The sequence below is a fragment of the Typopeltis vanoorti genome, chromosome 9, assembly GCF_054136105.1.
Source record: "Typopeltis vanoorti isolate ZY-2024b chromosome 9, IOZ_Tvanoo_1.0, whole genome shotgun sequence".
Classification (NCBI taxonomy): domain Eukaryota; kingdom Metazoa; phylum Arthropoda; class Arachnida; order Uropygi; family Thelyphonidae; genus Typopeltis; species Typopeltis vanoorti.
Window position 1 is genome coordinate 54,323,516 of NC_143557.1, and position 16,598 is coordinate 54,340,113.

Genomic DNA, 16,598 nt, shown 5'->3' on the forward strand with positions numbered 1-16,598 from the left:
GTCTGTTGTCACAGATAGGAATTACTTCACATTTCAGGAATGGCAGCAAGCTGTCTTTGAGAGATCTAACTTTTGGCAGGTGCAAACGTCCATGAAGAAATTCACTTATTAAGTTAATTACATAAGATACTATCTCCTGGTTGAAAATAAAATTTCTTTATTACATTCATTGGAGGCCGCCCGTGATCAAATAACTTGATGATGAATAAGATGATATTTAGAAATGAAAAAAAAAAAGTATAAAATTAGGCAAAAAAATAAAGCAATACATTTTAAATGCATTTAGAACAAGGCTGAAAATTCGCTCTCCACTTGCTGATAACACATCCATGGCAAGTGGATTTCTAGAGCCCTCTCTCTCTCTATAAGCAGCCTAGTTGTGAATATACTTCACATCTGGACTTTGTTTGCTTATACTTGGGTAAAGGATTAAACAGAAATGTAATTTCTTGTCAAGGGTAATTTACTTTGTAACTAAATGAAAAAAAATTCTACAAGGAAGAATACAAGTGGAGTTCTACAGGATTTAGTACTGGAACCTTTACTGTTTGACTTTTATGTTAATGTAATTAGTTGAATACTCAGCTGCAGATGATGTGAATAGTTATTATTATTATTATTATTATGTGACACCTCCGGGAGTCCAAAGACTCGAGGGAGAGTGTGCCAACAGCATCGAACGATTGATTCCCTTCCAACTACTAATCACGCTCAAACTTGCTTAACTTTTTTCATGAGCCATCAATAGCAGAGCCTCTACCAATCAACCAACCTTTGCTGGCAATGCCAATGTTATGGTCATTAATGAGGATTTGAATAAGCTGGACAGGTGGGCAAATGAATAAATGGGATATCAGTTTAATGCAACAAAATGTAAGGTCTTGATGTTTGGGATCCATCAATGAAAATTTGTACACTCTATTGTGGAATTATGCTAGAGAAAGTGGAGGAAGGTACACTGATGGGATGAATGTAAGGGGTCAGTTTTAAAGTTAAGGTTAAGTCACTACTGCAAAGGTAGTGAATGTAATAAAGAGGACTTTGCAATACTGAGGAGGATACTGTCCAGCAGAGATAAAAGATTGGAGATTCCATTGAATGAAACTCTCATTAGAGCACATCTGTTTTACTATCATCAGGATATGAAGAGGATAAATTAATCTCAGAGAGAGTAAAGAAATGGATAACAAAAATTATATCAGGACTGTATGATATCAGTTATGAGAATAACAAGGACATGCAGACTGCAAAGTTTGGAAGAAAGAAGATGAAGAGCCAATGTGATTGACATATCACCTCTTTTTTTTTTTTTTTTTTTTTTTTTTTTTTTTAGAGGTATGTACAGAAATGACACTGGAGAAGATTTTTTCATATGGTAGAACAAAGGCAAGGATAACGAGCCATCTCAGGAAGCTGCTAAAAGAATTGGTTGGCCAAGTGGGTAGTGTTGTTAGTTAGTGCATCTGCTCTCCAGCCAAAAGGCTGCAGGTTTGAATCCTGCCATGGGGAATGGATGTTTGTGAAAATACTACTGGTGGTGGTGGTGGGCAGTAGATGGCATTGTTGTAGATGATGCAGTACGCTGTAGTTGGTGGATTGAATGGTGGAGATGGAGAGTTTTAGAGTAGGTGCCCTCCCTCGATGAGTGTTTGGACTCTTTGTAGGTGTCATATAATAATAATAATTGAGTAAGAGGTTGAGAAATGGTTATTTCTGTGGAAGGTGGTTGGACCATGGAACACATTGCTTGATAGAGTGGTGAGAGTACAAATGAGTTTAAGGAATGGTATGATAGACTCTGTTTTCTAAGATGAGTCTTATGTTTCAGTGAAAGTCATGAATAAAAATAATGATCAGCTGAAAGATGATTTGCAGTAATGCTATGTATTAAAAACCATTCTTAAGCAAAACAATAACGACTCTTAATTTCAAATTTCATACCTTTTATCAGTGAAGACTAGGTATGTATTAAGTATATAGTTGTTGAGATCAACTTCTGTTAGATTGTATACTATATTTCCAGAGTATATTACATTAAAAGGAACATCAAGAGCAAGACTGGTTTGACATTTCAGCTGCTTACAGGTGCAGGTATGTTCTTGCACAAGTGTTTCAACTACTGCTTGATAATGTGCAAGTGTTTCATTATTAATTGAACATTTCTCTTCAACTCTAAATAAAAGATTAAAAAAAAAGGAATATAAGTATTTATTTCATGAGGACTATCTCTCTCTCTCTCTCTCTCTCTCCACACACACACACACACACACACACACACAGAGGGAGGGAGGAAGAGAGAGAGAGAGAGAGAGAGAGAGAGAAAGATATATAATAAATATTAATATATGATAACTGTTGCTTATTAACTTTATAAAAATAAAAAAAAAAAAACAGTTTTAAACAAAAAAAGCAACAAACATTTGTAATAACTGTATATCACCACAATCCATTCAGTATTTTATATGGTTTCTTCAACTGAAATTGTTCTGCTTATTTATCTAATTAGAAAAATTTTTGTTTATTCATAATTATCATACATTAGTTAATTTTTTTTTCTCTAACTGAAATTAATTTCAATGACTCTAATTTATCATGATGAGTTGCTGAATAAAAATGTGCAATCCAAAAAATTTCATTCTATAAAATATATTATTGTACAGTATGTATTACACATACACTTTAGCATGGATTAATTGGAAATGATACTAAATTTAAACCTGTTGATTGGCTGGTCTTTTTGTAGCTGACATTCAAGTATGTTTGAAAATGAATGGTGGATTGATTCAAACATGTTGGATTGTGTGTCTTTCACTATGAAATGCTGTTTAAACAAACTTCATGTGTTGCATTTCTTTCTTCTGCTCAAATGTCTTCGGTCTTTGAACCTTTCATGTAATATATGATATTAAAAATTAGAGGTTGTAAACCAAGTGTGGACTGCTTCTCCTCTATGTGTAGTTGGTTTAGAGTAGTGAACAGCAACAGAATATCACTCACATGGTAAGGACTACAATTTCACAACTTTGAGCATCAAACAGAGAAGTAATATAAAATATGGCATTATCATTATTGCTCGCTCATCTTGTAAAGTTACTTTGACTAAACAGATTCAGGGAAAAGGCAAGATTCTTTTGGAGAGAAATCCAAATTCTTGTTGCCTTTCCAGAAAGATTTTACACCAGGAAGAGAGAAAGAGAGAGAGAGAGAGGCATAAAACACAACAAAAGCACATCGTAGCTTTTGTTGTGTTCCAGAAGAAAATATTTCCAGAAATACATTGTTGTGCTGCTACGATAAGAAGTACTCTAACATGTAGGGATAAGGAAGTAGTGGTGCCATTGTATAAGGCACTGGTCAGGTTGCACTTGGACTACTGTGCTCAGATCTGGTCACATGGTTTTCAGTGTGATGTGGGGACATTGGAGAGGGTCCAGAGGCGAGTGACTAAAATGATGTTGGGACTTTGGAATGCTGGCTATGGAGAGGTGTTGAAAAAATGTGAATTGCAGAGTTTGGTGGATAAAAGGAAGAGAGTTGATATGATAGAAACATTTAAGTTAGTGAGAGGATTTTATCAGATTAATCCAGAGGTCATCCCTGGAAGTTATATAAAAGTGTAGTGAAGAGGGATTAATGCAGAGGTCATCCCTGGAAGTTATGTAAAAGTGTGGTGAAGAAGGGGTGTGAGGAGTAGATTTTTTACATGAAGAATTGTCATTGAATGGAACGCATTACGAGAATGTGTTGTTAATGCAAGGAGTGTTAAGGATTTTAAGATTTTATATGATAAATAGTTGTCAGTTGAATGAACCTCCCATGATTAGTCCACCGACTCTATGGAGGGTGTAATAATAATAATAAAATAATAATTTATTCTGGAAAGGTCACAATGGATTTTCTAAATTTTCTTTTTCATGTTTTCTCTTCCTGGGAGAGAATACAAATACAAGTTCCAAGTCAGCCCCTACAAAATATTTCTTCCATCATTATATAGCAAACTGGGTCTCATGAAAAACTTGTTAAATCATTGGACAAAAATGGACCCATTTATTATTATTATTATTCTAGTATGATTTCTAGTATGTTCATTCTAGTATGTAAATGCACAACTTCCAAAAATTTAAAAACAAATTTATTGAATCTTACTTATTTATTGAATCTTAAGTTGGAGAATTATTAAAAGAGGAAGAATTTGAAGTCCTTATATGATAGGAAATAATAGTACAGAAACACTGTGAATATTTTGGCAATAATAAACTGAAAAATGATAAATAACTAATTGATCAATTTATACCAAAGCCATAAGTGGAGGATCAGGCTGCCACTAAGGTCTACCTTCCTTCTTTCTCACCTGGACTTCTTTTGGGAAATATCTGGTGCAGTATTACAACAACAGTAAAATGGTTGGATCAACAACACTAGGGAAAACAGAATGCTAAAATGATGATGAGGCTACTGTTGGTTTTAATGTAAGCATTAGTTACAGAGCCCCCATAGAGTCACAAGACCAATTGGGAAAAGTCAAATTCTCTATAGACCACAATGCATATCATACCTGGCCTTAGAAGCTATTTGGTGTTGGCACACACTTCCTACTCTAGAAATGCATTTCACTCATTCACCACTCTGCATTCAAAAATTCTAGTTTTCACTCTTTAACTCAAATGACCCTTATACAACTTTCAAGGATGACTTCCAATTCTCCTTCTGCCCATTATCCTATGTAGTTTTATTCCTATTTCCTCAACCATATGGCTGGTGGAGGTAGCTATATGCTCCCATACTGGGGAGATGATTATGACCTTATATACCTTGTAATGACCTTATATTATATACCTTGCCATAGTATATTTTATGACTGTAGCTGTGAGTGTGTTCACGGGACCAGTTTGCTTGTTGTGAGGGATGAAAAACCCAAGTTACCAGGAGGGGAAACCCTCCACCTCCATATGAGCCAGTTAACTCACTTTTAGTCAGAAGAGAGAGCAGATAAAGGTTCCTCACATCACTGATAGGGATTGAACCCAAGTCTTTCTGACCAAAGGGCTTTGTCTATACTGACTGAGCTATGGAGACTTACCCTATCTAGTAATTACCCAATTTACATCAAACAAGCTCCTTTTATCACATATTAGGACCACTAATGGGTCAGTGATGCACAATATAAAGTAGCTGGTCAAGTCAATCCCAACTTCTAGAGGTGTGGCCTGTTTCCACCAAAGGACCTCATGCTATCAGCAAGCAATCCCACTGTTAAAGAGTACTTTTATTGAAAATGCCAACCAGTCCTACTAAGCAGTAGAATACCATCATTCAGTAAAATGCCACCATCTTGTTTACTGGGGTGGCTGATGGCATGTTTGGTCTCCCTAAGCAGGCATTCCAGCTTCTGTTCCTACTAACATTTTAACATGCAGTGTGAATGATACCCTTCAAGGAGCATGCCAATCAAACTATGATCCCAAGATTCTCCATCTTCGAATGGTGGTGGTGGTGGTGGGGGGTAGTAAAGTATTTCTGCAGTGTGGCACTAGATGGTGTACCACCAAATCTGGTGGTAACACATTTAAGTAGCTTTCTGATCTGCTGGTTCATGATCCTGCAGCCATCTACATTGCTAGATCATGACTGTAGGTTCTGTAGTGGAATGTGGAGACATTGTTCAGGCTATATTATCTTATGAGGACTGGATGCTTTTTATATAGGTGATATGTTAAATTAAAAATACCAAGAAATTATATACTTGGTTTAATCCTTTATCCAAGTGTAAGCAAACAAAGTTTGCACCTGAAGTATTTTTAGGACTGGGGCAACTCGTGGTAAAATATTTTGATAATACTTTGAAAATACACTTGATAATACACTTCAATAAAGGATTAAACCAAGTATATAATTTCTTAGTATCTTTAATTTATAGCATAACCAAGTGACAAAACTTCCAACAATAGGTGATATGTCTGAAAGTCAAACTCTTTCCACACATTCTAAATACCAACTTAAATGATGTGCATAGTCACTTCTAAATATACAAACCCATCATCCAGGTTTTGAAAAACCAAAAAATTACAACTACAGTTTGTCTTAACTATCCAAACTATGCTCTGTTGGATTTCTTCCATTACCAAGATAGTCAATGTGCTTTGTGCAATTGATATTCCTTGCCAGAGGATACCTAATGACGAATTTCCTCTTCTTGACCTTATATGACTTAAGATTACTTTGTCTAAATATGTAGCATCGATCTGCAGTCTCTTTTGCTCCCCAATTCTGAAAATCATTCTGATATGCTTATCCTTAAAGTCTGATTTCCTGCAATCCAAATACCCTAACAGTGAAGATATCTTCCTTGGTATCTTTAATGTTCACACCTTCAGCTGGCTCCTTTGTCCTAGTTGCATTGATCAAGCTACAAGATATTATTATTATTACTGCATGGGCACTTCCATGGATATGACTCAAGCAAGCCCATTGCATTCATTCACCACTCTCCAAGCAAAAATAATCTAGTCCTCACGCCCTAGCTAACCACGTTTTTATCCAACTTCCAGGATGACCTCTTGTTCTGCTTCTTCTAGTTGAGTGCTGAAACATTTCCCATGCATCAATCGTATAAAACCCTTTAAATAACCTAAATGTTTCTATCATATTCCCCCCTTTTTTGCTTATCAACCAACTTTTGCAATCCAAAAACAGTCACTCTATCCTCATAGGAAATATTCCACAGACCACCCAACTTGGTCACTTGCTTCTGAATCCTCTCCACCACCTTCTCTTCCCCAAGAAACCCAGGTGACAGAGCTGAACATAGTAATCCAGATGTGGTCATATCAAGGCTTTATAAAGAGGAATGATAACTCCTTTTTATCTGCTTGTTATTGTGGTCTTCAATAATCAAGTAATCCTGTGAGAAACCCTGGATACTTCAGAAATATGCCCTATAAACTTTAACTCTCTATCTACTTCTATCCCCAAATTCCTGGCTTAACACTTTCATTGCCAAGCTGAAAATTGGAATTTCGTGTGGTGGCCAAATTTTTTATATTTTTTTATTTAGTTAGCGATGTCCACACGATAATGCGTGATCGGCCGTTTGGTGAGAACTCGCATCACGCGTATTGTTCATTGCCAAGCTGAAAATTGGAATTTCGTGTGGTGGCCAAATTTTTTTTATTTTTTTATTTAGTTAGCGACGTCAACGCAATAATGTGTGATTGGCCATTTGGTGAGAACTTGCATCGTGCGATTGGCAATGAACATGTTAATCGAAACAGTTCTCTCAATGTGATACACAGCTTGTAATCTTTGTATCCCAAACCCATAATTTACACTTTTCTACATTAAATTGACATCCATTATGTTTTGCTCCCATTACTTGGCTCATCACCTCCATTACTATAACCCTATCAAATTTTGCAATCAGCAAATAACCGAATATCTCCCTTCAAATTATTTCCTATATCATTTATGTACAAATTAAAAAGCAGTGGTCCAAGCACAGAATCCTGGCACACCACTAGTCACCTGTCTTCTCCTGGATTGTGCTCCTCCATATACTACTTTTTGGTATCTGTCCATCAGCCATCCTTTTATCCACATCACCAGTTTCATATCAATCACCCATTTGTTGCAATTTGCATAACAGAGTTTCATTTGGTATCCTGTTAAATGCTTTACAAAATCCAGCAGTATCATTGTGTAGCCATTCCCTTTATCCAACTCAGCTGTCACTCTATTATAAAAAGTTAGTAAGCCATGACTGATCCTTCACAAAACCATGTCACTCCTCATAGAGTATCATATCATATTCTCATCCACATATTCCCAAATTCTCTTTTTTGGACCAACTTTTCCAATACTTACCACTGCTCCTGAGATACTGAATGATCTATAATTTGCTGCCACAGACTTAGATCCTACTTTAAACAAAGAAATTTTATACAAAAATATTTTAGACAAAATATTTTTGCCCTCCTTCTACTCTCTCTCTTGGGAATTTGCCCAAGCCTGGGAACTTGGGTAGGCCTTCATTGAGGAAGACAGAAGGCAACATTTCACATATTAAGGGCATTGTTCTTGAAGAGTGGCAAGTGAAACTGCATGAAATTGCACAAGTGGTGAACTTGAGTAAGTCCACTGTTTGCAAAATTGTTCCCAATGTACTTGGCTTTTGAAAGGTGTGCGCTCGCTAAGTGCCCTGACAACTGTCAGTGCAACATGCATGGGGATGTGCCTGGAGAACCTATTGCGATACAGTGACAAAGGCAAGGATTTTCTTGCTCACCTAGTCACATGAGTTGAAACATGAGTTCATCACTTTATCAAAAGAGCAAACAAGACAACATGACCTGCACAAAAAATTCAAAAATGTTCTCACTATCCAAAAACGTTACAGCCACAGTGTTCTGGGATCACCAAGGTGTTCTGTTGGTTGACCTGTTGCTGATGGGAGGAACAATTAATGCACAGCTTTATTGTGCAACGTTGGACAAACTGAAAGCCAACATTCAATGCAAATGACCAAGGTTCCTGACAAGCGGTATGATTTTGGTGCATGACAATGCTGCTCCACACACTGTGCACACCACTTGTGGGTGGTTGTGCTGCAATCATTGGAAACTCTGCCACTCCCAACCCCCTATAGCCCAGACATAGCACTTTCAGATTTCCATTTATTCAGTTTCCCCTCAAGAAAGACCTTTCTGGAAGGCATTTCAATACGAATAAGGAGTTCATCAGGCAGTGCAATGTTGGCTACTGGGCAAGAGCATGGACTTCTTCAGTATTGGAATTGAGGACAAGCACATCAATACATTTCAGACTATGTGGAGATGTAGTGCATGTTCACTTATTTCTTGGTGTATAATTTCAACTTCCTATTAGTAAACATCCTCGAGAAAAAAAATGTGTTACCTTACTTTTCAGAAACCCCCTCATTCTGGATGACCACTCACTATTATAGAGACAAATGCCTTATACAAAAGTTTTGATTTTGTCATTGTACCTAAAACAGTTTCGCATATGGAATTTTTCCTTGCAATAGATAAATATTTAAATAATATTCCTTCAGAGGGAAATAATTGTCTACATTTTAAAGTGGTGCAAATTCTCTGAAAACCAAATCTCCATTTCCTAATTTGTCTTATCTGAAACATAAAGTGTCCTGAAATTTAAAGAAATATGAATTTAGTTATCATAAAGACTGTAATGATAAAGCAATTGTGGTTCAAGACAGAAAAACATACTATAGAAAACTTACATGAGTGCTAAGTGAATATACCTTATCATTCTCTTTCTGGTAATCCACCTTCTGGTCATTTAAACAGACTAAATAAAACTCATTGATTGAATCATCATTTGGGATGAGGAAACCAAAAAGAAGCTCAAAAGTTATCATGATCACCATCCAAAAGTTATGGTCTTCCCAAAATCCATAAAGCAGATGTTCATTATGATCTGCCATTGATTGCATAGCACCTTGTTACAGATTTGAAAGGAATCTCTCTAATTTACATCCTTCTCAGGTAAACCCATGCCTTAACCAATAACAGCCTCCATTTTAAATTAAAAATCTCAGGTTTCATATTAGCCCAAATAACCTCTTAAAGATTGAGGCAAGAAGGAAGAGAGCACAAGTGGTGAATATCAGTGGTGAAAGATAAATTCTTTGTGGAAGTTTTTAGCAATAATTAAGTCATTCTTGAAAGTTTATTTTTCACTTGGTTAGAGTATAATAAAATTAGTTTAATCCTTTATCCAAGTGTGAGCAAACAAAGTTTGTGCCTGAAAGTATCTTCAGGACTGCGGTAAGGTGGTACAACACCAGGGCAACTCGTTGCAAAGGTGGAGCAAGCTCCCAACACTCCTATCTCAGTATCTCCAATAATGCAAAACACATCTCCTTGCGGATATGTCTAATGTTATGCATTAAGGGAAGGGCCAAAGGTGGAGCAAGCTACCAACACTTCTATCTCAGTATCCAAAGGTGGAGCAAGCTACCAACACTCCTATCTCAGTATCTCCAATAATGCAACTCGTTGCATTATTGGAGATACTGAGGTAAGGTGGTACAACACCTTTGCAACAAGTTGCCCTGGTGTTGTACCACCTTACCCCAGTCCTGAAGATACTTTCAGGTGCAAACTTTGTTTGCTCACACTTGGATAAAGGATTGAACTAATTTTATTATACTCTAACCAAGTGAAAAATAAACTTTCATCATCTTTCTCTAAACCCAGAGTAATTTATTAAAAAAGGGTGGCACACCATTTGGCAACTCCTATAGGTAGAGATGGCCTGCTAATGCTTCTGCCTGGTATCTCCACTTAGGCCTGGCTCCCACTGAAGAGACCTCAATAAAGGTCAAAACTAGTCTGGGTAGTGGCCCTTTCCTTAATGCATAACATTAGACATATCCGCAAGGAGATGTGTTTTACATTATTGGAGATACTGAGATAGGAGTGTTGGTAGCTTGCTCCACCTTTGCAACGAGTTGTCCTGGTGTTGTACCACCTTACCCCAGTCTTGAAGATACTTTCAGGCACAAACTTTGTTTGCTCACACTTGGATAAAGGATTAAACTAATTTTATTAAGTCATTCTTTTTGCATCATTATAATTATGAGTGTTTTAACTATAAGAGCAGTGCTTAACATTTTGATTTTTAAAGGTATAATATTTGTCTTATTGTAAACAATACTGTGCATCATGGCACCAATGCACAAAACAATGGCAGGTGATTTTAACATCTATGTTATTATGTTTGCTGCACCATGTACGAAATATATGGCCTTTGCACAATGAAATATTTTTTGAGGGAGAATGTTACTGAGGAACGTATTTGTCAAAACTATTTCATGAGTGAATGTTATAAGTGAGAAGAGAGTGAGAAGTGTGACAGTGCTGAATTCTAAGATGAAATGCATTATAATGTAATTGGCTTAGTGTTGTAAGTGATATGAGTAACTGCATGAATAACGCATTGGAAAATTAAGAGAATGACCAGATAGTAATGGAAAAGGTGGCACACTTACTGGAGTTCTTCACAGAACAAAAATTGATACTGAGTGGTTGGAGAAACACCTGCCAGATGGTAAGACACAGAAATGAAAGAAAGAAAGAAAAATGACAGAAAGCATGAAAATAAGGATTGCATTTTGTATGGTGATTCATATATATGAGGAATCCTTGAGGAAAGAGTGATGAAGCCTTGTTTTCCAAGAGCTAAGATAAAGGATGTCAGTGATGTCTTAAGGATGCAGAGAGTGAAGGTAAAAGAGAAGTTTATTTTCTGGTACAAATGATTTAGCAGGTAATAAGTGGTATACAAGAAGACATGAAAGAGTTGCTAATGCATACAAAAAAGAAGTGTGAGAAAAAAAGTTGTGAGTTTGTTGAAACAATATGATAGAGAAGAACTGAGATGAACAGTTATGAATGCAAATTAATCAGTGTGCAGATTGAGTAGGAGGTGTGGAGTTTGTGGAGTGAGTTTGATGGAAGGAAGAATTTATATAAGGTGAATTAGGTGAATAAGGTGGCTTACATCTAAATGGATTTGGTGTCAGGAGTTTTGAGAAAGTGTTGTTCAGTTAGAGTTTAAAAGTACAAAGTCAAGAAAACTAGAATGATTAGGGGGAATGCTGGTGAGTGAGTGTGGGTCCAGTCAACCTAGAGGCTAGTAAGTGAGAGAGTGATTAGATGCAAAATGTAGCAACCCAGGTTAACTTTAGTGGGCTAAGTAACACGAGGTGTGTAAGGGAGGTTGTGGGATAAAGAGGGGGGGTATATGTGGGCCTCCGTAGCTCGGTTGGTATAGACGATATATATATAAATATATATATATATATAGGTATATGAGCCTCTGTAGCTCAGTTGGTATAGACGATATATATATATATACACAGAACCTATAATAAATTTAGTTTAATCCTTTATCCAAGTGTGAGCAAACAAAGTTTGCGCCTGAAAGTATCTTCAGGACTGGGTTAAGGTGGTACACACCAGGGCAACGAGTTGCCCTGGTGTGTACCACCTTAACCCAGTCCTGAAGATACTTTCAGGCGCAAACTTTGTTTGCTCACACTTGGATAAAGGATTAAACTAAATTTATTATACTCTAACCAAGTGGAAAATAAACTTTCAATACACAGAACCTGCACTAGGGTCTTTGTGGCCCACATGCAGTTTCTATCTAAGTGCCCCTGTAAGGATCCGGGCATGTGTGGTTCTTTTATGATAATAAAAATTTAAGTTATTTGAAATTTCTTAAATAAATTTTGACAGAACAGCCACACGCTGGTTCGCTAAATGTAACAAACCGGGGGTGTTGACTGGGAGGATAATCGTTAAAAACCCAAATATTCAAAAAATTCTCAAAAGTTAAAGCAAATTTTGATAAAACCACTTCACTTTAATTGTTGAATATAATGATACAGGGATTATAGCCTTCTCACTGATCCAAATCGCTAACAAAATTAAAAGGAATTTTAATTAGTTAAAATTTATTTGAAATAAAGTTTAAAAAATTCTTGCATTTTACAAGTTACTAAATTCTTAGTAACTTGTAAAAAATGTTTAATAATTTTTATAAGTGGAACTATCTTTTAGGAAAATAAAAGAAACTCAAGATGGATGAAAAAATAAGAAAAAAATTCAGAAATAATCAGAACATTTAATATAAGTATTCAAAAAATAACATCTTTACAGAATAACAGAAAATAAATTAAATTACATAAATATACTTGAAATTTTTTAAATTAAAATTTTAGAGTTTTTGATTTCATATTCACAAAATTAGAAATAATGGTCTTAAAGTCTAATTCTGCACATATATCATTTTCAATAGCTATCAACGCCAAACTAACAAGCCTTTTTTGACATATTTATTCTTAGTAGGATTTAATGAATTTCAACTTGGAAAACGAATGTTCACTGCTCGCTACATTAATAGGTAAGGTTAATAGCAATTGAAAAGTTAGGGAAAGTTAATTATTGGACACGATAAAATTAAGAATATTGAAAGGGTTTTGAATATTTAAATTAATAAATTAATTTAAATTAAATTTAAATTTGAATATTTAAATCGCTACATTAATAGGTAAGGTTAATAGCAATTGAAAAGTTAGGGAAAGATAAATTATTGGACACGATAAAATTAAGAATATTGAAAGGGTTTTGAATATTTAAATTATCCTTCCGAAAAATATCCCGGAAAGCACATAACTCATCATATAGTTCTATTGCATTTACATCTTTATTGTCATCGTCCTTCAAGAGAATCTCTAAATCGTCACAATTTTTTCATAAATCTTCGTTGTTAATTTGTAGTAATCTATACAAGAAATTGAAATTATCATAACATGTTGTTAGTAGTTCAAAACATTCTATTAACGAACACATTGCAATGTCTAGAAGTGCATAAAACACATTCACTCTAAATTTATCTTCTGGCAATTGTGGCGTTTTGTCTTGATGCTCGTAGTCAAATTGTCATGTGTTCTTTCGTCGTCGAACTTCCGTACCAGTTTTAAATTCTTGTTCTCTATCCACCTCTTCACTCAGTTCTTTTGTCGTTTTTAGAACTTCTTTAAAATTTGTATCTGATTGATGCTCTTTATTATTATTATTATTATTATTTTGACACCTCCAGGGAGTCCAAAGACTCATCGAGGGAGAGTGTGCCAACAGCATCGAACGATTGGACCCCTTCCAACTACTAATTGCGCTCAAACTTACTTAACTGAGCCATTAGTAGCAGAGACTCTACCAATTGACCAACCTTTGCTGGCATACTCTTGTAAGAATATTTTAAAGTATTCGATAGATTCTAAAGCAAGTGTAATGTTCATATTTTTGCCTTGAAGTATTTTACTCACAGTGTTTATTCTGTTAAGTAAATCATGCCAAGTTATAAGAGAGCAAATAAATCTGTAGTCCTTTATTTTAGCACATAATATTTGTGCTTCATGCCAAGTTTCCTTATTAAAATTTTCATTATTTAAAATTTCAAAAAGTTCATCGTAAATTTCTCCTAACTGATATCGTAGAGGGTGGATTGCGTTAATTTTACTTTCCCATCGGATTTCTGATGGCTGTTTCAATGTTAATTTTTTTATGAACTTTAAAAGAATTGCCCGTTTGTAAGAGAATGAAAAGAAATTGTATATTTCTTGAATAATTGCAAAGAAACTAATTGTATCTGCATTCACTTTGGCTGTATAGTGAATGATTAAATTTAGAGTATGAGCAGCACATGGCACGTAAAAAGCTCGAGGATTTTTGTTCAAAAGCCTATAAGTTGACAGTCAAACTAGAGCAGATGGGATTGGATATTAGATTAGTGCATCGGATTAAAGACTGGCTATCTGATAGGTATCAACAAGTTGTGTGTGTGTGGGGGTGCGATATGCAGGAAAAGGAAAGTCACTAGTGGAGTGACTCAGGGGTCTGTTTTAGGGCCATTACTATTTAACTTGTATATTAATGATATTGGCGAAGATTTGGATGGAGATATTCAGTTGTTTGCAGATGATGCAAAGTTGGGACGAATCATAAAAAGTAGTGAAGATGTTGTGGCCATGCAAGAAGACTGAATAAATTGAGTGATTGGGCACAAAATGAGGATGTGAGTTCAATGTTGCAAAATGTAAGGTTTTAAAATTTGGAAAACAAAAGTGTGATGCAGAATTTATACTTCGTGAGAATATATTGTTGGAGGTAGAGGAAATAAGAGATCTGTGGGTGATAGTGGATAAGGATCTAAAATTTAGGGGACACATCGCCCAAAATTGTGAAGACAACACAAAGGCTTCTGGGAATGATGCAGAGGACACTGACGTGTAGAAGTAGGGAGATTCTTGTCCCGTTGTATAAGGCTTTGATTAGGCCACACATGGACTATTGTGCCCAGATTTGGTCACCGCGTTTTCAGAAGGATGAAGAGATGTTGGAAAGGGTCCAAAGGTGACTGACTAAGGGTAGTTTCTGACCTCTGGAATGTTGAGTATGAGGAAAGATTGAGAAGATGTAATTTGCAGAGTCTGGTGGAGAGGAGGAAGAGGGGAGATATGATAGAGACCTACAAGTTAGTAAGGGGTTGTTATAAGATCAATGGTGGAGAAGTTCTACAGAGAATAGTGGGAGATCAGGGGAGAACCAGAGGTCATCCCTGGAAACTGTATGAAGAGGGTGTGAGTAGGGGAGTGAGAGGCAGGTTTTTTTCATGCAGAGTTGTGAATGATTGGAATGTCTTGCCTGAGAGTGTGGTGTCTACAAGGAGTTTGAGTGTGTTTAAGGCTCAGTATGATGAGATGTGTGTGTGTGATAAAAGGACCTCCCAGATGAGTCTTTGACTCCATGAGGTCTTGGGGTAATAATAATAATAATATTTTTTCTCTTTCATATTTGCCCCATTGTCATACCCTTGACCTCGCATGTCTTCAATGGGAATGTTCCATTATTGTTGCACATAAAACACATCCTGTGGAATCTAATATACCTGCAAAACCTAAAATGTTTTCCCTGATCTTGACAATTCCATTGTCACAGGAAACAATGCGAATAATATTGGTCATTTGTTCTGTTTTACTTGCATCAGGTGTGCAGTCTAAAATTTAGATTTTCGAATTGATAATAAAATTGTGTCCCTGAGTGCGTTACTTAAAGTTTCCAATATTTCATTTTGACTGTCTTTACTCAAATAGTGTACTCTTTTGCTTCATTGTAAGGCCCTTTCAACATGATTTTCCATAACGAGATCAAACTTCGCAAACAGTTCGACTAATTTTAAAAAATTGCCGTTATTCCTTTCATATAATTTATCAGATGATCCGCGAAAAGCTAAATTTTGGCTACCAAGGAATTTTATAATTTCAATCAAGCATTCTAAAACATTCGTCCAATGTTTCTTTTCCATTTCATACATGCTTTGAGTCTGGAAATCAAGAGTAGTTTTGTTTTTTAAATTTTTATCAAGTTCATTCCATTTTAAGAAATTTTTCATGTGAGTTAAACTAGTCTCATGTCTATGCAAAGTTGTACTTACATTTCTCCAATCGTCATAACCTTCTACAAGACTACTTGATTCAGTAGGTGCGAAAAGTTTGCAACAAAAGCAAAAAACAGAATCTAAAGTTTCGGAATAAATGAGCCATGTTCTTGGCACAAGCTCCCCACTTTCCATTTTTTTTATTATAATGCGTGTCGCCAAATTTATGACCACATGTATCTCTGGGATATATTATATTTTTCTTTTGAACAGGCCCCATTTCAATTAAAACAATTCATAATTTTTCATCAATATTTCCCCATTCGCCTGGATCTTCTAAATTTACAGAAACTAACAATGTGTCAGTTTTGTGGTCAACTACAACTAAATCTTCTCCTAATTGTTTTTCACTTAAATCATGCATCTTGTTGTCTTGTTCAATAGTTACAATAGTACTTTCAAGAAAACTGGATAATGTGCACAGTTCTTCAACTCTGATTTCTGATGTATCGAGTTGGTTACAATCTGCATCAGAATATTTTAATATTTTAACAAATTTATTAACAGCCCCAGTTTGTTTCTTAATATCTGCTTCTTTCACAGCATGACGCTTA

The 16,598-nt window shown here is 35.6% G+C and overlaps 1 protein-coding gene across 1 annotated transcript in view; it reads right to left on the minus strand.

The window, feature by feature from the left end:
* LOC150103053 (phospholipid-transporting ATPase ABCA1-like) overlaps positions 1-16,598 on the minus strand; it is an 859,669-nt gene that overhangs the window by 287,173 nt on the left and 555,898 nt on the right. The window contains exon 26 of the mRNA XM_090398068.1: positions 1,942-2,172. Within this exon, the coding sequence (XP_090254194.1) occupies positions 1,942-2,172 (231 nt within the window). The remainder of the gene's footprint in view (positions 1-1,941; positions 2,173-16,598) is intronic.